We start from the raw sequence: 26,753 nt of genomic DNA on the forward strand, positions 1-26,753 counted from the left end.
TTCCCAATCTTGGCTTCCCTGTGTTTTCTCCTTGCAAAGAAAATGTCAATTCTATTTCTTTTCAATGACCTCATAAAATTATAGATTGATTCAGCTTAATGTTCAGAGACCCCAGTAGGGAAATATGAATTTCATGCTGCCCGCTGATTGAGAATCAACACTTCTGCCAGTGCCGTACCCTGATCTTCTCACAAATATACTTTTTTTCATCTTAATCGCAGTCTGTGTTTCTTTGAACTTTTTTTCTAAAGGCATATAAACTTTTTCACTGGCATTTGTGTTATCAAGAAGCTTCGTCACAAATCAGCAGTCAACTTGTGAACCGTTCTTTTGAAATTTCTTTGGTCGCATTTCATTTCTTCTTAGACACTCTTAACCTTCATCTGCTGGAAAATTGCATTTCGATATTTTATTTATAGGCTGGAAAGTGGTCTGCCATGCCATTTCTGTGCTGAAATGCTGATAGAAAGAATTCACTGTCATTATTAGAATGATTCTACATATCACCCATACTGTACCTATACCAATAAAGATGTAAATGTACAGATAATAAACATGAATTACAAAAACAGTGCAAATGAAAGGGAACTTTTGAAAAAAAAAGTTTGTGCTAAAGCATTCCTGTCATTTTACTTTTCAGTATAAATTGTAATGTTTGTACATTAGGAAAACAGTGATCCCTCACCTATCGAGGGAGTTACGATCTAGAGACCCCCGCGATAGGTGAAAATCTACAAAGTAGCAGAGTTGCATTTACATTAATATTAACCCGTTTTTTCCGATTATAAGACGCACATTTCCTCCCGAAATGAGGGGTGCGTCTTATAAGCCGAATGTAGCTTACCATAGGGTGGTGGAGAATGAGTGGGCAATGAGGCAGGGGCCCACCTGAAAATGTCGGTAGTGCATCCTTCAAATAATGGCGCAGGTGCAGATAGAGCTCTCGACTCCAGATCTCCCATTCAGCAGATTTAAGGAAAATGGCGCCCAGAGGTGGCACGTATGCACATGAGATCTCAGCTCGTCATTGAGCCAATAGCTCAATCTGCCCACTCGCTGACTCCGTGCACCATTTCTTTGAAGCCCTCACCTCCGACAGTTTCTGAATGTTCTTGCCTCACAGCGCCCACAGCGAGCATACAAGACACCCACCGCACCGCCCGCAGCATTACTCTACTCCACCGATGCCTCCCCCCCCTCGGTAAGACACCACTGAATTATAAGACAAGCCCCACATTTTTTTTTCTTTACCTTTTTTTTGTCTCTAAATTTCAGGTGTGTCTTATAATCCTCTGTGCCTTATAAAAACCCGCGATACAGTGAAGCCGCAAAAAGTTAACCGCAAACTAGCTACAGTATTATATGATTTGTATCCTACCAAATTTCCCCTTTGTAGGCTCCACCTCAAATTTTCATTCTTTGTGAACTAAGGGGTGTAGGCTAATTGATAATGTCTTTTATATTCAGCACACAGAAATAAGTTTCTTTTACTGTTTGGTATATATTAAGAAGTCGCAGCGTCAGCATGGATGACATTTTTTTATGCAGCATTGAGCTGTGTGACTGTGAATCCAGCTCTAGGATAATCTAAATCACTCACTTAAGGTCCAGTCACACTAAGCAACTTACCAGCGATCCCAACAACGATAGGGATCGCTGGTAAGTTGCTAGGAGGTTGCTGGTGAGATGTCACACTGCGACGCTCCAGCGATCCCACCAGCAACCTGACCTGGCAGGGATCGCTGGAGCGTCGCTACACGAGTTGCTGGTGAGCTCACCAGCAACCAGTGACCAGCCCCCAGCGCCGCGTGGAAGATGCTGTGCTTGGTAACTAAGGTAAATATCGGGAAACCAACCCGATATTTACCTTGGTTACCAGCTCACGCAGCTACACGTGCAGAGAGCAGGGAGCAGCGCACACTGTGCGCTGGCTCCCTGCTCTCCTAGTACAGCACACATGGGGTTAATTACCCGATGTGTGCTGCAGCTAAATGTGCACAGAGCAGGGAGCAGCGCACACTGAGCCCTGGCTCCTTGCTCTCCTAGTTACAGCACACATCGGGTTAATTAACCCGATGTGTCCTGCAGCTACATGTGCACAGAGCAGGAGCCGGCACTGACAGTGAGAGCGGCGGAGGCTGGTAACAAAGGTAAATATCGGGTAACCAAGGACAGGGCTTCTTGGTTACCCGATGTTTACATTGGTTACCAGCGTCCGCAGAAGCCGGCTCCTGCTGCCTGCACATTTAGTTGTTGCTGTCTCGCTGTCACACACAGCGATCTGTGCTTCACAGCGGGACAGCAACAACTAAAAAATGGCCCAGGACATTCAGCAACAACCAACGACCTCACAGCAGGGGCCAGGTTGTTGCTGGATGTCACACACAGCAACATCGCTAGCAACGTCACAAAAGTTGTTCGTTAGCAGCGATGTTGCTAGCGATGTTGCTTAGTGTGACGGGGCCTTAACTTGAGCACAATGCATTGTATTATCTGCCTCTGCTTGTTTTCTCACTCTGCTCCTCACCTCTCCACTCCCCTTCCCACTCATAGAGTACAATAAGAGGCGGACATGTCTCTGTGCTGACAGTTCCTCCTGCTTTGACCAAGACTGATTTGAGCTATTTTTTCAGAGTGTGTGATGAATAATCCCTATCACTGCCCAAGTATAATTGTCTGCAGTGTCTGGACATTACATGTAAACAGTGCTGCTAAAAATCAATAATTGTGAAGTTTGTAGAACTTCCCACAGATCCAACAAACTGTAAAAGTGGACAATACAATAATCCTAGCTCTTTAATGTGCTTGCGTTACACACGTACTTGTCCTTAGCCGCCATTATTTGGTTAGTGTAGTGTAAAGCCATTCTCCACGTTTGAGACAGGTTTAATTCAATTTAAAGTTATAATCATAGCATTTCAGAGCAGGCTTATCATTTATTGAAAAAGAAATAAAGCATGTCCAACCCATCTGCTCGGGAAACAAAATCAATTTTTTTACTACCTCTTCTAAATTAAAGGAAGAAAGTTTTTAATAGTTAAAGCACTCTGTAGTCCCTAATGAGCGAATGATAGCAATAATTCTACCAAACGATATATTTTCTTAAGAAAAAAAGTTACTATTAAGGGAATTGTGAATCTTGGATTCTATACTCACCTGTCTGTTCAGAGCCTCTGTCACAGATCCGGACAAAAATGTAAGATAAAATAGTACAGCATGGTGCATCATGATGTCGGGGTAAAGTGCCGGACAACGATGGACACCACACATACCCCAACAGTCAGTGCTGATGCCCTGCATGTCAGAGATCCATCTTTTATGATGAATTATACAATTAAGACAGGCCAATGTAAACAGATCCTTAACAGATCATTAAATGTTTGCCTGCTGATCATTCAGCCAGCATCCACCTTAGCCGTCTCTACTATATGCATGTAACGCCTCTCTAGAACCTCAGACTCAGACTGGCTGTAACGGACAGGCTAGAGGAAAGCCGCTCACAAAGCAGGACCCCGAGAACCCTGAAACCCTTTAAGCGCTATACAAGGATTTGGAATTACACAGGGCCCCGGTGATCACTACCTGTAGAAGGCTGCAGTCCGATGAGAGTAGTAGCCAGGCAGGGTCGAACCGGGAGATGCAAGCAGGGATAAAATCAAGCAGAAAATTACATAATCATAAAATGAGGCAGAGGTCAAATCCGGATCGGGTAGCAAGGTACAAAATTGATAGACATTAGAGTAGTCAAAAGGCAGAAGTCAAAACACAGGAATCACAAAACCACATGGGAACCAGGAATACAGAACTATCTCTGGCAGAGACCAGCAAAAAAGAGGAGGAATTAAAAGGGTGTGGTGTCTTCCCATTGGCTGCAGCTGAATAGTGGTAACTTCAGCTGGAAGGCACATGCCACCTACAGTCAGCCAGTGGTACTGCAGGTCTCAGGGAAACCCAGCTTAGTGGATAAGCGGAGCGTGCGCCCATCAGAGCCACTGGCACCGACTCCTCTCCTATCACCAGCACTATCCACAGCAGGAACACAGCGCCGCCTGTTGATCGAAGCAGAAGTTGCAGCAGCGGACTCTGGTGGGGATGTGACAATACAGGTGCACCCGCTTGACTGAATGTTCCTTTGTTCTCTTTGAGAAATAGATATCTCTATTGGTGGCTTATCTTTGGGAGAACAAGGTGATCATCAGTCCAAAATCATACTTACGTAATCGAAATCATCCCTGACAATATGTTGGCCATCACTCCCATACACATTAAAGTGTTGGCTGAACCTGTCAGTGTCGGTGAGTATATCAGACATTAGTATGTATGGGAGACTGAAAGCTTAACATACTTTCAGGATTCCCCTTGAAATGTAGATCAGAAATGGTAACCATGTGAACACTGGCACAGAGAGATGGTAGACAATTTTTAAAAATGTGTTTTAATTATTATAATCAAGAATAAAAGAATGAGAAGAAGAATGATCATCCTTGTGCCAAGGGATACCAAAATCCAGCACTGGGCCTATGAAAATGAGTTAGCCTCATCCCTTTCTAGTTGGTGGTTGGGACCTGAGCAAAGATCCTTTAAAAGAAAGGGTTTTTTTATTGTTTTTTTTTTATATATATATATATATATATATATATATATACAGTTGGTTTTATTGACATTTTGCAGATCAACCTTATCAACAGAAAAAAAAAATCCTCAAAACCATATTCCATTTTCATGGTAGTATAAAACAGGGACTATAGACACACAGGAAAGGATAGACAGAGCAAGATGAATCAAAAGCTAAAAATGTGACCATAAACCAAAGTGCCTGAAAATATTTTTTTCTGAAAGCCAGCTATGGTGAATGCCTCTAAATGCCTGCTGAAGAAATTCTAATATCAGTAAATGTGATGTATGTGTATCTATGTATTACCTACTCTAAATGCAGAAGTGTTAAAATATGTAGCTAGTCTTAGGCGGGCTTTGCACGTTGCAACATCGGTAACAATGTGTTACCGATGCTGCAGCGATAGTCCCGCCCCCGTCGCACGTTCGATATCTAGTGAAAGCTGCCGTAGCGATTATTATCGCTACGGCAGCTTTACACGCACATACCTGCCGTGCGACGTCCCTCTGGCCGGCGACCCGCCTCCTTCCTTAGGGGGCGGGTCGTGCGGCATCACAGTGACGTCACACGGCAGGCGGCCAATTGAAGCGGAGGGGCGGAGATGAGCAGGATGTAAACATCCCGCCCACCTCCGTCCTTCTCATTGCAGCCGGCGGCAGGTAAGTTGGAGTTCCTCGCTCCTGCGGCTTCATACACAGCGATGTGTGCAGCCGCAGGAGCGAGGAACAACATCGCACCTGTCGCTGCACCGGCATTATGGAAATGTCGGAGGCTGCAGCGATGATACGATAACGACGCTTTTGCGCTCGTTCATCGTATCATCTAGGATTTACACACTACGACATCGCAAGTGACGCCGGATGTGCGTCACTTTCGATTTGACCCCACCGACATCGCACCTGCGATGTCGTAGTGTGCAAAGCCGCCCTTAGAGTTCAAATGATTTGTACTCTTACAGTCCATTAGTGAAGTACAAGACCATTTTCTGTGCCTGGAACATAAAATGGTCTGAATGGCCGATGGTACAATTGCTCCGCGCCACTCATATGGTCTATGAAATGTTTCTCTGAAAGTGGTGATCTTTAAACTAACGCATTCTTTTTGGCTTATTCTTCTTTCAGGTAGCTGTACATTTGATGAGCCATTTCAGTCGTGTGGCTACAGTCAGCTGGAACTCAATGACATGAAGTGGGAGCAGATGAACACGCTGAGGAGGCCACATACAGATTCTTGGTTGCCGTCAGGTTTGTGAAACTATACTACTTTTATGATTGGAGGCATTTGCTTATATTATTATTATTATTACACCTACTACATATTCTGATAGGATCGTGGAGAAGGAAATAACCCGTTAACGACTTGCCTAGCAGTGGTTGCTTGCGCCAAGTGAATCTGTAACTGCGCTATTGCTGATCCGATGTGAGTCATAACAAGATTGGTCTCCTCCTGCGCATTACAACCACCAGCCCTAACTATGTGTGACTCTTATCTGTGGGACTACCGGAAGGGTAGGGGTTTATGACACTAATCAAATACAAACTTGGATTTCCTAAAATGGCTAATTATGCTATAATATAATATAGTATTTATTCATTTATATAGCGCTATTAATTCCACAGCGCTTTAGATACTGTACATTGGCAACACTGTCCCCATTGGGGTTCACAATCTAAGGTTCCTATCAGCATGTCTTTGGAGTGTGGTAGGAAAACGGAGAACCCAGAGGAAACCCACGCAAACACAAGGAGAACATACAAACTCCTTGCAGATGTTGTCCTTTTTGGGATGGACAGTTTTACTATATGACAGTATTGATGAATGAGTCCAATAAATATTACCTTGTACACCAAGAGTACAGGGTTCTGTACTATGTGTCCCAGCCTGTATTTGCTACAATTACTTCTACAGTACCACAGTTATTCACCCATAGCTCATTTCAGCCCAAAGACTAAAGGCCCCATTACACACAGCGATGTATTTAACGATATATCGCCGGGGTCACGGATTCCGTGATGCACATCTGGCATCGTTAGCGACGTCGTTGCGTGTGACACGCATGAACGACCGTTAACGATGGAAAATACTCACCAAATCATCCATCGTTGACACATCTTTCCTTTTTAAAAAATCGTTGATTGTTGAGCACGCAGGTTGTTCGTCGTTCCCGAGGCAGCACACATCGCTACGTGTGACACCTCGGGAACGATGAACTGCAGCTTACCTGTGGCCGCCGGCAATGCGGAAGGAAGGGAGTTGGCGGGATGTTACGTCCCGCTCATCTCCGCCCCTCCGCTTCTATTCTGTGGCCACTTAGTGATGCCGCTGTGACGCCGCACGAACCGGCCCCTTACAAAGGGGGCGGTTCGCCGGCAACAGCGACGTCGCTAGGCAGGTAAGTCCCGTGTGACTGCTCCGAATGATATTGTGTGCCACGGCAGCGATTTGCCCGTGACGCCCAAACGATGGGGGCAGGTGCTTTCACCAGCGATATCGCTAGCGATATCGCTGCGTGTAACACCCCCTTTACACCAAAGCATCGGTCACTAATAAAGCATCAGTCACTAGTTGTCTACTTTATGCTCAAACTGCTGTTCACTGTCTGTTAAGTGTAATCAGTCTGTAGCAGTAGAGATGTTGAGACAGAATACAGGAACCGGGGGCCGGTTTTTATCTCTGCTCTTGCTTTCCTGTCTGTTAAACTGCATAAATGCAAATAATAGAGTGGCAGACTTTCATTTTAAGGCATGCAAGCCATTGAACAATGGCAGGTATAATGCATGTTGGGAAGTGAGAGGAAAATAGTTCCAATGTCTGTATTGCTGGCAGAGTCGTAAAAAATTGGGACAGTATTTTTTAATATTAGATTGATATGTGCATCAAAAGAACAGACAGCGAGACCATGCTTTTACTTTGGTTTTGGTTGAAATCAAAAGCTATATAATTGCACGCATGGTTCATCATATGTAATACCAATATGTCTGTGTAATCTGTATCACCACTTAATATAGCAGAATCATTAGAAATATAAAAGGGAAAAAGATAGATAGATAGATAGATAGATAGGTAGATAGATAGGTAGATAGATAGATAGATAGATAGATAGATAATCTGGGATTTCTGAGACATCACATATATTTAGGTTGATTAAAAGTCAACTTAATTAGGAATAGTCATTATTATGCCCAGAAAAATGAGAGATCTTAAAATATGAGTAATTTATGTCAAACAGCAATTGCACTGGAAAGTAAATGCCATTGCACCCCCTTGGCAAAAGCATCTGTCACTCAAATATCTTCCACTTCATCAATCTGTTGCAGTGACCACACAGCTTCCCTAATAAGAAAAATTATTCTTTTAAGAAATTACATATTTTCAAGCGGCAGGTTGTAACCTAGAAATTTTGATGTATAGCGTATCAAGTAGGAATGTGTGTTTCGGTGAAGCAGTAAATCTTGGTTATTATAGGAGCTACATTTATGCCCAGAAATATTTGGACAGTGACCGAATCTTTGTGATTTGGGCTCTACATGCCAGTATTTTGGATAGGAAATGAAACATCCAAGATGCAAATGCAGTGGAGAATTTCAGGTTTAATTAAAGGAGTTGAACAAAAATATCCTGTGAAACGTTTAGAAATTGTAACAATTTTTCTACAAAGCCCCCTCATTTCTGGGACTCAAAACTAATTCGATAAATTTACTTTACCATAAATAAAATGATCATTTTTAATACTTTGTAGAGAATCCTTTGTAGGCCATGACTTACTGAAGGCTGGAAGCCATCGACGTCAAACACTGGATTTCCTCCTTTGTGATGCTTTGCCGACCTTTACTTTAGCTGACTTCAGTTGTTGCTTGTTTCAGGGTCCTTCTACCTTACGTTTTGTCTTAAGCATGTGAAATGAAGCCCAATGGGGTTGAGATCTGGTGATTGACTCAATCATTACAGAATATTCTACTTCTTTGTCTTAAAAAAACTCTTTGGTTTCTTTTACACTATGTTTTGGATCATTGTCCATCTGAACTGTGAAGCGCCATCCAATCAACATTGCTGCATTTGGTTGAATCTGAGCAGAAAATATAGCCCTGTACACTTCAGAATTCATCTGGCTGCTTCTGTCTTCAGTCACCTAGTGACCCAGTGCCATTGGAAGCCATGCAGGCCCAGCCATCACACTGCTCCCAACATGTTTTACAGAGGATGACCTTGAGCCATTCCTTGCCTTTTCCATATTTTCTTCTTCCTATCATTCTGGTAGTAGGTGATCTTAGTTTCATCTGTCTAATGAATGCTTTTCCAGACCTGGGCTGGTTGCTTTAGATGTTTTTGTCACAGTCTAATCTGGCCTTTCAGCTTTTAAGGCTAATTAATGTCTGCACCTTGTGGTGAGCCCTCAGTATTTGCTCTCATGAAGTCTTCTCTTTATATCAGTTATCATAGATACTGAAACACCTAGTTCCTGGAGAGTGTTCTTCTCTTGGGTGGCTGTTGTGAAAAGGTTTTTCTTCATCATAAAAAGGATTTTGCAATCATCTAGCACTGTTTTTTTTTTCTGTGCATGTCAAGGGCTTTTTAAGTTCCCAAGCTCACCAGTGCGCTCTTTTTTTTTTGCAGAATGTACCAAACTGTTGATTTGGCCATTACTAACATTTCTGGTATCTATCTGATGGCTTTATTATTTTTTTCTGCCTAACGATGGTCTGTTTCTGTTCCATTGAGAGCACCTCTGACCGTATGTTGTGGGTTCACAGAAACAGCGTGGAAATACCATACCTGGAATCAGCACCCAGACCTTTTATCTGCCTAATTGATGATGGATTAATAAGTGAGTAGTCCATGCAGCCCTTAAAGGGCTTTTGAGATAATTGTCTAGTTACTTTTGATCCCTTGAAAAAGAGTGAGCTACATAATAAAGAGCTGTAGTTCTCAAACCCTTACTCCAATTAGGAAGTGAATACCCTCAAATTAAAACTTTGAGTCTGCACTTAAAGCTCATATTAATTAACTGTATCTTGAATATGTTTTGGTAAACAGCTAAAACACCAAAACTTATGTCACTGTCCAAATATTTCTGGATAACTTTCCAGCATTTACAGAACTATATTTTCCAAAAATCTGTTACCAGAACAGCTATCAGGATATGATGGGAATTGTGTTTGAGAACTTCAGTAAACAAAATTGGTCTCTCACCCACACTTCGTAAACGAGAAGTATGAAGAAATGATCACAGTTGGTTAAAAATACAATAATTACAGGGCTTTTCCTTATGATTATGAGCTGCAGTCAGCTGTTCTCATAATAACTATTGTAAGTCATGTCTTGTTAACATTTGCTAACTCTTTAGCTTCATTTCTAAAGTGTGTACAGAACTAAAAAATATTTAGTGTATGTAGAGAGGTGATAGTATTTTTATATACATTGATTGGTAGATTACTGATCCTCAGGGTATGTTTCAACATGTCACCAAACATGTTTTTCCACATCTGTGGCCTCTTCAATGGAACCAGGAAATTAAAGCGGTTGTCCAGTCTAAATCCATAAGTCTGCAATCACTCTATGTGACTGCAGACTTATAGAATATTTGAATTGTAAGGGACTTTCAGGGTCATCAGGTCCAACCCCCTGCTCTATGCAGGATTCTCTAAACCATCTCAAACAAATGTCTGTCCAGCCTCGGTTTGAAGACTTCTAATGAAGGAGAACTCACCACTTCTTGTGGCAACCGGAATCTTCACATCACATGCACTTTGCACTGTGAGGATTCTCCCGTGCTACAGCCGGGGACAGCGGTCTTGTGGCCGTGTGTATGTGATATGTATTCACCTGACCAGAATCTGACTAGAGGAGGTACAACCTATGAGCGAGGTTCTGCCCAGCTTTTCGTATTCTGTTTGGGAGTATGCATATCGCTTACTTATGACCACGTGCGTGCATGCACCGTCACGATTACCAAGTCTGCAGTAGAGTACCTGCAGACTTATGGATTTAGATTTTTTTTCTACTGTAAGATATAATACAATTTTTGTTTTAGAGATCTTTTCTGGTGCCTACCCTTGATTGATGATACAATGTGTTGAATTTTGAAGCAGTTGGAGAGCTACAATTTGGAGATCCTTAGTTGAGAGGAATAGTCGCTTTCCTTAAAGAGAACCTGTTAGTACGATTTTGTATTGTAAAGTAAAGGCATACTCTTTAAGGACTCATTTAGACATCTGTGATATTTTTTGGTATGCAGAAATGATCCAAGTTTCATCAGTGTTATTGATCTTAGATTCATTAGTGTTTGATCACTTTCAATTTTTACAATTAGTGATTTTCAAGTATGAAAATAAATAAATAAATTTCAAAGTTTCTTCTATTCATTGCAATGTTAATCAAGGCTAGCACTCGGATGTCACACTGATGCCATCCATGTGCTGTCCGTTATTTTCTCCCTAGTGTGGGTAATTTTGATTCATTACTTAGATCAGAAACAGACATGTCCCCAATTTTGGTCCATTCATGAACATGTGAACAGCTGCGTAGATTATAATGGTTCGTGTTCCATCAGTGAATACCAAGGATAGAACATGTGAAAACTCACGTCTGAATGAGGCCTAAGGCAGACAGTTATCATGTGTTAATATTAGCAGTATGGCACAGTAGCTTTTATCTACAATTATGAGGAAGTTGCTGTTTATGCCTAGTGTAAGTCATAGTGGTTTTGCCACATAGATGCGAAACATTTTCCATACCTTGTCTCCTAAATAAAATATTCATTTTATGTATTACGTGTAAATGGAACAGCGGTGATTACAAATTGCTTTTAGTGCTCTGACAGAAGAAATGAGATCATCTAGATGCATGCGGCATGCTGTGTCATATCGGTCTTTGCATAGCATGAAGCCACGTTTCAGCTACATGTCAATATATCATCTGATAAACAGCAGTTTCCTTCCAACTTTGTAAACTGGATCTAGGGCCCTTGTGTGTGTTCCTGTACTGTGTGACATTTGGTTTTAGTCTTCCAGTCAATATTTCATTTCACAACATAGATACTTATAATTATTTCAGTCCATCACACGAACCTCACGTGCAAATCAATGTCTTTACTAATGCATCTGACTCTCTGAGCTGTAGCAATCCATGATCTCTTTACAGATAAAAGTTTCAGAAACTTTCCTTATTGATCTATGTTGATGCGTTTGAGAAGAAGCACCAGCCTGAAAAAGCCAAATGCCTGTTATTGTTTGTTCTTTTATGTGAATGTACCACCAACACATTCTGCCGTCAATTGCAGATATTGTCACTCACATTTTACGGGCTTTTAAGAATGACCTACCCTTAAAGGGGTTGTCTGTTTACAAGAAACTTTTTCACATAGTTTCAACTACCGGTAAAAAAGCAAACTGAGCTTTACTTCTCGGGTCTGGTGATATGTCTCCGCCGCTCTCCATTGTTTTGCAGCCATAGTAACATCACATCAACAGTGCTGGTGACGATAACTGAGCTCCATGGCGTTGCCTATATTGATGACATGAACTGCTGAGCTGAGTGATTGGTTGCACAGTTGTTGATATGATGTCATCGCTGCCGCCAAACAACAGAGATTGTGGCAGTGCTAAACCCAGAGAGGACATATAATGCTTAGTTTGTCTTTTATTTGTTTTTTTACTATGACTGAGCCTATGGGAAATGTTTGTTGAAAGGGGTCAACCTGTTTAAGACAGGCCATCAATATTAGATCAGTGAAGATATGTTTCTTAGTACAGTCACAAGTAAGCTATTTGAGTTATCTGACATTCTCGTACAAGTGCTCCATTCATTTTTATTTTCTTTCTTTTTATTTATTTTTTTTAAAACTTCTCGAGTGCCGGATCCAGATCAAACAGCCAGAATCCTAGGCCTTGCACCCGGGAAACTTTGACACCGCGCAGATGCGGACTTTTACAGTCCTGGTCTGCCCATCCCTACTCCTTACCTTTTGGCTGACTAGAGAAGTATACCAGCCTCACCCAGCCATTGTTATACTCCACCACAGTTTGTTCATTCCATTTTTTATTCCGAATGTTTTGGGGCCTCCCCAAATTAAAAAACAAACAAAAACAATGTTGGCTACCTCAAACATTTTACAGCCATTTTACAGCACAAGTTCGGGTCCCTTTTTACTTCTATGGAGCTCAGGGTCAAGTTTGGGTACCGAACTTTTAACTACAGTTCGGCTGAACCTTGGCGAACCCGAACATCCATGGGTCCGCTCATCTTAAGTTATGGCTCTCAGAAAATTGTGACATAAGCAAAATTATTTTTTATTTACAAATTTCTGATTTTATTTTTTTCTCGATTTAAAATTAAAAAAAACTATGTATGTTTCGTATCGCCATAATTGTAATGACTTGGAGAATCCTATTAACCAGTCATTTTCACTATAGATTGAATGATTTAAATAAAAATGTGAAAAAGTAAATTGTGGAATTATGCTTTTTTTGCTATTTTGCTATACTTGGAATTATAATGGAAGGTTTACATGTGATCTGAACAAAGCTTTAACTACACTAATACAAAGATGGTGAAAAAGGTAAAAAGAGGAAACACATTGAACGAGAAATAAAACAAAGAGGAAGCATTATTTCTTTTTTTAGAGATTGAAGGTTAATTGCCTTATTAGTTCCTGACTCTCAGCAACCCACATACACGCCTCGCTGACAGTCAATGTGATTTAAGCACTTGTCGTAAAATGCATTTAATGCTAATTATGCTTGACACAAAGAGGAAGTTTCTGTATTTGTGGCCTATATACTGTAAGTTAAATATCTGAGTACTGTAGTATTGAGGAACACATAAAAATAACTGTCAGGCAACACTCAATCTATGAAAAAAACAAACAAAAAAATGAGCCAGAACATACATCGGCATCCCTGCAATAGGAGCATGTTCACACCATGGCAATTTCACAGCCAAAACCCAAGCGAGTAACACAAATTGAGCATATACCCTGTAATAACTTGTAATAAGTAACTAGTAGTAATACATTTCAATAACATACGGTACTTGGTTAACACTGATCAAAGAGTGTAAAAGCCATCTCACAGCAACAAGGTGTGTCCCATCGGGAAAGTATTAACACCTTACCAGTGATATCAGTATGAATAAGGCTGAAGAAGGACAAGGGCTGAACTGCAGCCATCTGTCCTGGGAAGCTATACAGATGCAATATCTAGCTCAGAGGGAGGGACCACATTCCCATTTGAGTACGAGAAATACAGAAAAAAATTTAGCCAGAGCATACGTTGGTGTATGTGCAATAGGGGCACATTCTCACTGTCGAAATTTCGCAGATCAAACCCAAGAGAAAAACACAAAATGAGCACATACCCTATATGTAGAAGGTTTTACAATTTAGCTTAATAACGCATGTTGCTAAACCCATTAGCCCCTTTCATTATTTGCGTTTCCTTTAAAGGGAACCTGCCACCAGGTTTTTCCCTTATAAGCTGCAGCCACCACCAGTGGGACCTTATATACAGCGATGTAGAATGCAGTATATAACTGTCCAGGCTGCTCTGTATAACGTAAAAAAATACCTTTATTACACTCACCTATGCGGTGGTCGGGTCCAATGGGCGTTGCTGCTCTCGGTCCGGTGCCTCCTCTATCTTATGCAGTCGCCGTCCTCCTTAATAGTACCGTATGGATGATGTGTTCTACGTCATCCACACAGAGGCCACCATTGCACTCATTCACATGCACACTTGACATGTTGCAGATAGGAAGCCCATGCCACAGGTCAGTTTACTTAGCAATAAAAAGAAGCACAGTGGGCAGGAGATTGCTATAAATCCCATCCATTGTGCTTATACTGTACAACTTAGCATTTTGGAAGCAGCAAAACCACACTGCTAACACTGATTGTAGGCAAGGCCCCTGAGGCCATGTGCCCACGGGACTTTGTACCTGCGGATATATCCGTAGGTACGTCCGCAGGTTTCCCGTAGCTGCTCACCGGAATCCGGAGCTATTTTTAGCTGCGGTAGTACAGCAAAATAGCTGCGGTAAACCTGCGGACATTTCTGCGGATTACCTGCGGGAGTCCCGGCCTCTATCTCCATAATGGAGGGTCAGGATTTCCGCAGGTAATGCCGCAGAAATAATTGACATGCAATTACGTGCGGCTGCGGGACATCGGCAGCATATTCTGCAGCCGCACGTATCTACAGCACTCCCCGTGTCCCATAGGATAACATGGGGAGTGTCTGTACATGCTGAAACCTGCGGATTTATCTGGAAAATCCAGAAAATCCGCGGATTTTCCACAGATAAATCCGCAGGTTTAATTTCCTGTGGGCACATAGCCTTAGAGTTGTTGTCTGCTCTTCGTCATTATTTTTTTTTAATAATTTAATTTTCTTTTCTCTAGTGTTCACAGCAGCGTACAGGCATCTTCCCCGTGCAATAAAGCTTGTTGATTGAAGACGCTGGTTAACAGAAAAAAATTCCTAAAACTTACAAATTTATTTAAAATGCTTTAAAAACCCAATAAGTAAAGCTGTCATTGAAAAACTCCATGAAAAAAGGTAACAGACAGGAAACTAAACAATTTAAGGGATTGGGAGTAAATGTATACAATATAAAAATACTCCAGGGCCCTATGATTGTCTCTAAGGGATGGTCTTACCTTGCTGCAGAGGTCGGCACCCTAAAAAGTGCAGATAGCGCCCCCGCTCACCGATGACTTTCCCTGGGATTCCCTAAGGAGTCCCTAAACTAGAAGCTGCCTGTACCAAAAGTTATCCACAAAATGAAGATTTGACTGTGAGGGGTTAAATAACCAAAATAGTCAAAGCAAACACCACAATGTGTGTGTAGTCACTGCAAATAGCCAAATAGAATCACAAAAAAGCAAAAAGTCCATAAAAAATGACAAGGCTTAACTGGTGCGCACCACAGTGCCCAGCCAAAAAAATAAATGGAACTTCTAAAAGATAAGCAAAACAATCACAAGTCAAACCAGTGAAAAAAAGAAAAAAGCAAAAAAACTTTCCTTATTGATATATTTGTTGAGAAAGGGTGACCTCAACACATTTCTCCTGTGCTTCAGGTTGATCAGGAGGCCATTAGTAGGGTGTAGATATCCCAGGATGAGGTTAACCCTAGCCATTTTTTATGGACTTTTTGCTTTTTTGGAATTCTATTTGGCTATTTGCAGTGACTACACTCATTGTGGTGTTTGCTTTGGCTATTTTGGTTATTTAATCCCTCACAGTGAAATCTTCATTTTGTGGATAAGTTTTGGTACGGGCAGGTTCTAGTTTAGGGACTCCTTAGGGAATCCCAGAGAGAGTCATCGGTGAGCAGGGGCACCAATTGTGCTTTTTAGGATGCCGACCTCCGCATCAAGGTAAGGCCATCCCTTAGGGACATTCATAGGGCCCTGTAGTATTTGTATATTGTATAAGTTTACTCTCACTCCTTTATATCGTCTAGTTTCCTGTCTGTTACCTTTTTTAATGGAGTTTTTCAATGATATCTTCACTGATTGTATTTTTAAAGCATATTTAATAAATTTGTAAGTCCATTTTTTTCTGTTAACCAACTTTTTGGATTTCTTCCAAACTTTATTATCACACAAACAGTACCTGAACTCCGGACTCGGAAAATACTTTTTTTTTTTTTTTTAAAAAAAAAGTCTTTAAAAAAAGTCTTTGTTTGAGTTTGAGACTCGGACACCTTGTGTCTGGTATGAACCCCGAACTTTACCTTTAAGAGTCACTCATTCCTAATCACGGCATATCATGCTTCTTTTTAAATTGACGTCTTTCTAGTAGATTTAGTTATCCTACAATTTAATGATATTTCTACAATAAATTAATTTGTTTAATTTTTTTTTTATTTTATACCTTGTTCATTAAAAATGTATTTTTTGTAATATTCCAGAACTATCTGTGTTTGTAGCATCATCTAATATCGAGAGAATGAGCATCACTTTGACACATTGTTAGTCATCTATTGTTAGTGGTTATTCTGTTTCCAGACAGGAGAAATTTATACCTATTTGTTGTCTGCTAATAATTCACTGTCATGAAGAAAATAAACTATTCAGAAGGAAATCACCGGGGCTATTACACAATTATATCCACAGTTAAGTGGAAGCGTGTAAGGATGCAGCCTATTGTCTGATAAAGGTCCCTGTCTACTTTCCCTTCATTATAGAAAAACAGCACCTGGGTTTATGGACCAAGGATATGTGAGTATATCCCAAGGTTGTGATTGACACGGCTCCTGCCTATGTGAGATAATAATGATGGCTTGTTTGCGGTCGCTTATATTGGCTTGTCAAATCAGTGTCAGATTAATGAGCTGGGACCTCTGCGTGATATGGTTTTTCTTAACCTCAGAGGGATGTAGGGAAGCACGAGAACGCTGCGCCTGTTTTCTTCTTGTAGTCTATAAGAATTAATTTGAAAAGTTTATAAAACTAGTCATGCAATGATTTATTATGATACAATTTTATTAGTATGTTTTCTCTAGGAATAAATACAATGTTGATTATTAAAGGGAATCTGTCACCACATTTCACCTATCTAAACTGATAATATGGGCACACAGGTTATAAAATGGTAAAAAAAATGTCATACCTGTATTCTTCATATCAGATGTTTTGTTGTTAAAATATCATCTTTTATCACTTTATGTACAGTGGGTACGGAAAGTATTCAGACCCCTTTAAATTTTTCACTTTGTTTCATTGCAGCCATTTGGTAAATTTAAAAAAGTTCTTTTCTTATTATTGTACACTCTGCACCCCATCTTTACAGAGAAAAAAACAGAAATGTATACATTTTTGCAATGTTATTAAACAAAAAAAATCTGAAATATCACATGGTCATAAGTATTCAGACTCTTTGCTCAGACACTCATATTTAAGTCACATGCTGTCAATTTCCTTCTGATCCTCCTTGAGATGGTTCTACTCTTTCATTGGAGTCCAGCTGTGTATAATTAAACTGATGAGACTTGATTTGGAAAGGCACACACCTGTCTATATAAGACCTCACAGTGCATGTCAGACCTAATGAGACTCATAAGGTCAAAGGAACTGCCCAAGGAGCTCAGAAACAGAATTGTGGCAAGGCACAGATCTGACCAAGGTTACAAAAGAATTGCAGTACTCAAGGTTCCTAAGAGCACAGTGGCCTCCTTAATCCTTAAATGGAAGAAGTTTGAGGCCACCAGAACTCTTCCTAGACCTGACCATCCAGCCAAACTGAGCAATCGTGGGAGAAGAGCCTTGGTGAGAGACGTAAAGAAGAATCCCAAGATCACTGTGGCTGAGCTCCAGAGATGCAGTAGGGAGATGGGAGAAAGTTCCACAAAGTCAACTATCACTGCAGCTCTCCACCAGTCGGGCCTTTATGGCAGAGTGGGTCGACGGAATCCTCTCCTCAGTGCAAGACATATAGAAGCCCGCAAAGAGTTTGCAAAAAAACACATGAAGGACTCCCAGACTAGGAGAAATAAGATTCTCTGGTCTGATGAAATGAGGATAGAACTTTTTGGTGATAATTCTAAGCTGTATGTGTGGAGAAAACCAGGAACTGCTCATCACCTGCCCAATACAATCCCAAGAGTGAAACATGGTGGTGGCAGCATCATGCTATGGGGGTATTTTTCAGCTGCAGGGACAGGATGACTGGCTGCAATTGAAGGAAAGATGAATGCAGCCAAATACAGAGATATCCTGGAAGAAAACCTCTTCCAGAGTGCTCTGGACCTCCGACTTGGCCAAAGGTTCACCTTCCAGCAAGACAATGACCCTAAGCACACACCTAAAATAACAAAGGAGTGGCTTCAGAACATCTCTGTGACCATCCTTGACTGGCCCAGCCAGAACCCTGACCTAAACCCAATTGAGCTTCTCTGGAGAGTCCTGAAAATGACAGTCCACCAAAGTTCACCATCCAACCTGACAAAACTGGAGAGGATCTGCAACAAAGAATTACAGAGAATCGCTAAATCCAGATGTGAAAAACTTTGTACATCATTCCTAAAAGATTCATGGCTGTACTAGTTCAAAAGGGTGCTTCTACTCAATACTGAGCAAAGGGTCTGAATACTTATGATCATGTGATATTTCAGTTTTTCTTGTTTAATAAATTTGCAAACATTTCTACATTTCTGGGTTTTTTTTGTCAAGATGGGGTGCACAGTGTACTTTAATAAGAAAAAAAAATGAACTTTTTTAATTTACCAAATGGCTGCAAGGAAGCTAAGAGTAAAAAATGTAAAGGGGTCTGAATACTTTACGTACCCACAGTCAAGGAGCTCTTCCAGACTATGGGGCAGATGCTGCTTGGAAGATAACTCCGCCTGCAGAGCTTATGTTAAATAAAAGGGGCATTACCAGTGTGCTGGCCCCTCTCTGCTCTCACTATAGAGCTGTGTGTGATTATAACTGACACTTCAGCAGGGGCCTCTCAGCTTCAGCCTCCATCTCACACGCAGACAGTGTTGCAATGAAGCAGAGCTCTGTGAGCTGCAAAAAATGTGTTTGCAAGAAGTCAAATTTAATATCTCCTGTTCTGTGATAGTTACTTGTCTCACACCGGTAACACCCCTTTTATTTAAACTAAGCTCTGGATATGGCGTTATCTTCCAGACATCATCCGCCCCATAGCCTGGAAGAGCTCAATTATATAAATTAATAAAAGTTTATTTTTCCACAAGGCATCTGATATGATGCTTACAGGTAAGACTCTTGTCAGCATTCTATAACCTATATGCCTATATTAACAGTTTAAAAAGGTCAAAGTGGTGACAGATTACTTTTAAGTGTTCAGACTTTATGGACTGATAAGTTACATTTATTGAAGTTAAAGGGCCACTCTACCGTGTTTGTTTTTCCACCACTGGTGCTTTTAATCAAAGGTCCTTGACTCTATTCTTATACTCGCCCTCTGGCATCTTCACACTATCACCGATGCCTCCCTGAAGCTGGGAAGCGTCCACCCCACTTCTGAGGCGTACTGATGCTGTCTAAGGTTATGTCCGTATGCTGCGGATGCACCGCAGATTTTACCACGAATTTGCCGCGGATTTGCTTTAAAAAAGGACTAAGTGTCTAAGGACCTGTGCACACTAGAAAATGGAGTTTTCTCAAGAAATTGCTTGAGAGTCTGAAAGATTAGCGCACTTCCATTAAAAAAACGCACCAATAACGCACCTGCATTTTTACCACGTTTTTGTGTGTTTTTTATGCGTTTTTGGTGCGTTTTTTCCGGTGGTTGGTCCCTGCGTTTTTAAACCATTATCTATGGCAAAAAAAGAAAAGAAGTGACATGCTCATTCTTTTTCTCAAGAAATTCTGCAGAAAGAATGTTCTTGAGAAAAAAATGCAGTGTGCGCACAGCTATTTTTTTTCCCTTAGGTTTTGCTGGGGAATGTCTGCAGAAAGGTTACAACCATTTTCTCAAGAAATCTCTGCAGCAAAATCGCAAAAAAACCGCGGGTAAAAACGCAGTGTGCGCACAGGGCCTAACATTTCTGCCGTCAATCCCCAGCAAAACCTATGGGTATAAAAAAATGCTGTGCGCACACTAGGTTTTTTTATACCTGCGGATTTACCCGCGGATTTTATGTGATTTTTTGTGGCTGCGGAATTAATGTACATGTCACTTCTTTTCCGCAGGTACCTGCGGTTTTTGCCATAGATAATGGTAAAATTCCGCAGGGACCAACCTGCGGAAAAACCGCGGCAAATCCACACCAAACCGCGGCAAAACCACATGCGGATTTCGTTGCGGTTTTGGTCCGTTTTTTTTACCGCTGGTGCCTGATTCTTTAAGAGGGTCCGGATTTTCCTTGAGAAAAAGTCACTTTCTAGTGCGCACATAGCCTTATTAAATAGCCACGCACACACGCATGATTTCCAGGAGCTGCAATGGCGCCGGCTTATGAAAATCATGTTATCACACCCATAGAGACGTAATAACATGGAACGAGGGACAACTATTCTGGGGAAACAACGTCCCTTCAACTAGTGAAAGGCCTAATTAGCATATGATTGGTGCACTTTATAAATGCTTTTCTTAAACATTGATTTTAGTAAAAACATTATACAGGGAAGGTGAGGCAGGGAATTTTAGCACACACATGTAGATAATGCTGGGTTCAAGTGCATAAGGGAACTGAAAGGTTCGATTTAGGCTGGAAACACATCTATGCGAGTAAAATCGGTCCGACTGGGCTGAAAAAAACTCGGCTGAGTTTAGTTCACGTTAGGTCCGAGTGCAACGCAAATGCGATGCTTTTTCTGAATAAATTAATGATTTTACTAGCGTGTGTAATGCGTATTTTTTACTATGTCATCTGCCATTCAGCTCTGCTACATGGCCGCTGACAGCAGACACAGACAGAGCCGCACGATAAAAAAAGAATGAACTCGGGTGAACTTCACCCGACTTCATTGTCATGCTGCGTCTCTGTCTGTGCCGCGTCCTGATTAGCGGTCACCTGTGAAGGGCTCATCGGTGACTGCTAATCCCCTGAGTGACTGAAGTTAGCAGCCCTCTCTCATACTCACCGATCCCCGGCGCGGCGCTGCACGGCATTTACACTGCTGCGGCGGCTTTTACTATTTTGAAAAAGCCGGACGCTCATTAAACAATCTCGTATTCCCTGCTTTCCCCGCCCACCGGCGCCTATGATTAGTTGCAGTGATACACGCCCCCACACTGAGTGACAGGTGTCTCACTGCACCCAATGACAGCAGCCGCTGGGCGTGTCTATACTGTGCAGTGAAATAAATAATTAAATAATTAAAAAAAACGGCGTGCGGTCCCCCCCAATTTTAATACTAGCCAGATAAAGCCATACGGCTGAAGGCTGGTATTCTCAGGATGGGGACCTCCACATTATGGGGAGCCCCCCAGCCTAACAATATGAGTCAGCAGCCGCCCAGAATTGCCGCATACATTAGATGCGACAGTTCTGGGACTGTACCCGGCTCTTCCCGATTTGCCCTGGTGCGTTGGCAAATCGGGGTAATAAGGAGTTAATGGAAGCCCATAGCTGCCACTAAATCCTAGATTAATCATGTCAGGCGTCTCCACGAGATACCTTCCATGATTAATCTGTAAGTTACAGTAAATAAACACACACACACCCGAAAAAATCATTTATTAGAAATAAAAAACACTAACAAATTCCCTGGTTCACCAATTTAGCCGCAAAAAGCCCTCCATGTCCGGCGTAATCCAGGATGGTCCAGCGTCGCTTCCAGCTCCGCTGCATGAAGGTGACCGGAGCTGCAGAAGAAACCACCGCTCCTGTCAGCTCCACGCAGCAAATGAGGTGAGTAGCGCGATCAGCTGAGCTGTCACGGAGGTTACCTGGTGGCCGCCACTGGATCCAGCGGTGGCCGCGGGTAACCTCAGTGACAGCTCAGCTGATCGCGCTACTCACCTCATTTGCTGCGTGGAGCCGGCAGGAGCGGTGGTGTCTTCTGCAGCTCCGGTCACCTTCATGCAGCAGAGCTGGAAGCGACGCTGGACCATCCTGGATTACGCTGGACATGGAGGGCTTTTTGGGGCTTATTAAATTGGTGAACCACGGAATTTGTTAGTGTTTTTTATTTCTAATAAAGGATTTTTTCGAGTGTGTGTGTTTTTTTACTGTAACTTACAGATTAATCATGGAAGGTATCTCGGGGAGACGCCTGACATGATTAATCTATTCATTTGTGTTAGTGTCTCTTTAAGACACTAGCACAAATGAATCCCCGCCCCACCGCGCCGCACATCCGGGTACAGTGGAGCCTGTCTGCTCCCTGACCCGGCGTGCAGCGACGCGCTGACGCTACAGAGGTCAGGCAGTGTGAGGAGGGAGCTCCTCCTACTGCCGTCTGTCAGCATCTATGTGCAGAGACGAGCCGCGGAGGAGGACGGAAGACAGGAGAAGCTGCCGGTGCCTGGAGGTAAGCGCTCAGTAAGCCGAATCTGCAGGGAGCAGGGAGAGGAGCCGCATTAAGATGGCAGCTATATGTGGCTATATGGGGAGAGGCCACATAAGATGGGAGCGCTATATGGGGAGAGGGGTCACATTAAGATGGGAGCTATATGTGGCTATATGGGGAGAGGAGCCACATTAAGATGGGAGCTATATCTGGCTATATGGGAAGAGGGGCCACATTAAGATGTGAGCTATATGTGGCTATATGAGGAGAGGAGCCACATTAAGATGGGAGATATATGTGGCTATATGGGGAGAGGAGGCCATATAAGATGGCAGCTATATGTGGCTATATGGGGAGAGGCCACATAAGATGGGAGCTATATGGGAAAAAAAAGCCATATGGGACATGATCGGCAGGAGAAAAGGAGCACATGGGATGAGATATGCTGGGAAAAGAGGCCATAATGGGATGAGATCTGCTGGGGAAAGAGGCCATAATGGGATGGGATCTGCTGGGGAAAGAGGCCATAATGGGATGGGATCTGCAGGGGGAAAGAGGCCATGATGGGATGAGATCTGTACGGGGAAGGTCATCCGTGCCAATTTCAGCAGGGCTCCTTTAGTAATAATTTTAAAAAACTGTGGAAAAATCATTTAATGCAATATGACTGACAGTGACTGGAACAACTGGTGCTGGACAGGAGAGTGAAGGTATAGGAGGGGAAGGAGATTTTACTTTAAATTACTTGTATTTTTTGGTTGAGGAAAGTGTGTGAAAATGGGTGTGGCTAACAAAATGGGTGTGGTTACAGAATGGGTGTGGTTTTCAAATGGGCGGGGTTTACAGAGAACCTGTTGTTAAAAATTTGAATCCCACCCCTGGGCGTGCCCCCCGCCGACATGTGTTAAATCCCGCTGTCAGAGATTGACAACGGGATTTATCTGGTTAACAGCCACGGGCAGATCACCAATCCACCGGCAAGGATGGGTGCCCTACAAGGAAAAACACTTAGCAAAAAAACAGAGAATTGTGGTTTAAGGGGTAACAATAAATATTTTATTAACTGGCAAATACCATATTATAACACTCATAATTTGCATATGGAGAGAAGGGGTCAGAAAGGGTATCCAGGTATTCAGTATATAGTTAATTAAATCACATTATTGCTACAAGGAAGTACATGTCCACAAAGGATACAGGGAATAAAGTGTCATGTGTTACAATTACTATTACCACAGAAATAGGGGGATTACATAAACATTGCACATTGTCCCATGTAAAGTGCTATGCATATCCTAGTGGATCAGACAAGAGTTTTAGCAGCACATATATAACAAATCAAGTACCAGTCATGTCAATACCCAGAGGTGGAGGGGATGCACACCAAGCCTCCACCTCTGGGTATTGGTATACACATGACTGGTACTTGATTTGTTATATATGTGCTGCTAAAACTCTTGTCTGATCCACTAGGATATGCACAGCACTTTACATGGGACAATGTGCAATGTTTATGTAATCCCCCTATTTCTGTGGTAATAGTAATTATATTGCACATGACACTTTATTCCCTGTATCCTTTGTGGACATGTACTTCCTTGTAGCAATATTGTGATTTAATTAACTATATACTGAATACCTGGATACCCTTTCTGGCCCCTGCTCTCCATATGCAAATTATGAGTGTTATAATATGGTATTTGCCAGTTAATAAAATATTTATTGTTACCCCTTAAACCACAATTCTCTGTTTTTTTGCTGAATTATGCCTGTGGTGGGTTATTTACCTATTTGTTTTACAATATGATATGCCCTGCTATAGTACTTTGGATCGTTCTTCTGTTTATAAGGAAAAACACTTGTAGGGCTTCCAACTCTTGAATAAAAAGTTCATATTTTATTGACAATCTGTTAAGAACATTTTGCAAACAGGCTGTGACTGTACGGAGCGTCATCACTGGCTATAGTGAACTTCTTTTCAGTCTGATATTAGCGAGATTATTACATACTAGCTGTACTACCCGGCTTCGCCTGGGTTAATAACTGTTGTTAACAAAATAGAATGTATTAACAAAAATGTATTCTGCACACAAAAACCACAAAACATATAGATAGAAATGTAATTATTAAAAGACAAAAACTAAGCTAATAGAAGCATTTCACAACATATATTTCAACACCACAAATATTCCACACAGATTTAACGAAATTGGCCAAGTAATGTGCTCTGTCTGTCTCTTTCCAGGTCTGTCTCTTTCCCCGTCTGTCTCTTTCCTCGTTTGTCTTTTTCCCCGTCTGTCTCTATCTCTCTGTTTCTTTCCCCATCTGTCTCTTTCTAGGTCTGTCTCTTTCCCAGGTCTGTCTCTTTCCCCGTTTGTCTCCCCGTCTCTTTGTCTGTGTCTTTTCCTGTCTGTCTCTTTCCCTGTCTGCCTGTCTCTGTCTGTCTCTTTCCTTGTCTGTCTCTATTTCTGTCTCTTTCCCTGTCTGTCTCTATCAAGATCTGTGACTTTCCCCATCTATCTTTGTCTGTCTCTCTGGTTGTCTCCTCCTTCCCTGTCTGCCTGTCTCTGTCCCTGTCTGCATGTCTGTCTGTCTCTTTCCCCATCTGTCTCTTTCCCCATCTGTCTCTTTCCCCATCTGTCTCTTTCCAGGTCTGTCTCTTTCCAGGTCTGTCTCTTTCCAGGTCAGTTTCTTTCCAGGTCAGTCTCTTTCCAGGTCAGTCTCTTTCCAGGTCTGTCTCTGTCTGTCTCTTTCCCCATCTGTCTCTGTCTGTCTCTTTCACCATCTGTCTCTGTCTGTCTCTTTCACCGTTTGGCTCTGTCTGTCTCTTTCCCTGTCTGTCTCTATCTCTCTGTCTCTTTCCCTGTCTGTCTCTGTCTGTCTCTTTCCTTGTCTCTCTCTCTCTCTCTCTGTCTCTCTCTATCCGTCTCCCCACTGACATCTTATTACCTCACATATAAGCTTCCTATACTATGAATGTCTTTTGTTCCTATAGCAACCAATCACAGCTCCTACTAATAACCTGTAGTTCCTGGCTCCATTTACTTTAATGGAGCCATGCTTTTTGGAGAGTAACTGTAAAGTGCAGGGTTACATTTTCCTGTCAAAACATAGTCTACGACGTTCCCTGGGTCACATGAGGTGTCTGTGCAAAATTTCGTGATTGTAAATGCGACGGTGCGGATACACTTTTCATTTCACTTTTTCCCCATTATGTAGATAAAATTGATTGGTAAATTGGAACTCGCGGGGGTTAAAATTTCGCCTCACAACATAGCCTATGACGCTCTCGGGGTCCAGACATGTGAGTGTGCAAAATTTTGTGGCTGCAGCTGCTACGGTGCAGATGCAAATCCCGGACATACATACATACATACATACATACATACACACATTCAGCTTTTTATATTAGATTCTATAATAGTTTATAGTCAGATAAATATATATGTCACTTGTTTGTAAAAGCTAAACACTTTTTCAGGTAGACAAGTCACTTTCATTTGTAATCAGATTTCTGTAGTTGTACTCTTAACTTGTCATCCTCTATTATACAATATGTCTGGATTATCAGGCAGTTCTGTGACTGGCCTATCAGCATTTCGGCATTAAAGGATGCCTTATTAAAGTAATTTTCTGTCTTTTTGAAGCTGCTTTTGTAGTCCTTTACCGATATAGCTGCTTTAGCAGATATCCTGTGTTCAATAAGTAGAACTGTTTGGGTGCATCGGTTGCCTAGTAAAATCACATCATAACCATAACCGAAGTTAAAAAGTCCTTTTGAAAGGACTGACCTTCAAAGTAGGTCTTCCTCTATTGTTATCGATTCCAATAGTTCAGAAGATTCTCTAGCCCTGCATAAAACCTATCATCCAAAGCTGAAATAGTGAAGGTTTGGATTGCTTGGTAGCTCGGTAATGGGTTGTAATGAGCAGTGAAGCTATCTATTACAGGACAGGTGTTACAATGGGAAGACTGTCAAATGTTCCAGCACTTCCTAATGTAGAGTGATCCTGAGCATTTACTTGATGTCTAGATGAAATCATGAAGATTGCTTTATTTTACCATACTGTCCTTTACGGCATACTACATTTCACCGGGGCAGGTGCATCCATAAATACTTCATTATATAATAGCTACATTACCATAATTTCATTTATTTAAAGTATACTGAGGTGTCACAGGTAATATCATTTTCCAAGAATGATTAAT

The 26,753-nt window shown here is 41.8% G+C and overlaps 1 protein-coding gene across 7 annotated transcripts in view; it reads left to right on the forward strand.

Annotated features, from left to right (window-relative positions):
- The window catches only part of PTPRM (protein tyrosine phosphatase receptor type M), a 993,494-nt gene that overhangs the window by 246,057 nt on the left and 720,684 nt on the right, over nt 1-26,753 (forward strand). For all 7 annotated transcript variants that reach the window (XM_075314524.1, XM_075314525.1, XM_075314526.1 and 4 more), the window contains exon 2: nt 5,737-5,859. In XM_075314524.1, the coding sequence (XP_075170639.1) occupies nt 5,737-5,859 (123 nt within the window). The remainder of the gene's footprint in view (nt 1-5,736; nt 5,860-26,753) is intronic.

Source organism: Anomaloglossus baeobatrachus, chromosome 6, assembly GCF_048569485.1.
Source record: "Anomaloglossus baeobatrachus isolate aAnoBae1 chromosome 6, aAnoBae1.hap1, whole genome shotgun sequence".
Classification (NCBI taxonomy): Eukaryota; Metazoa; Chordata; class Amphibia; order Anura; family Aromobatidae; genus Anomaloglossus; species Anomaloglossus baeobatrachus.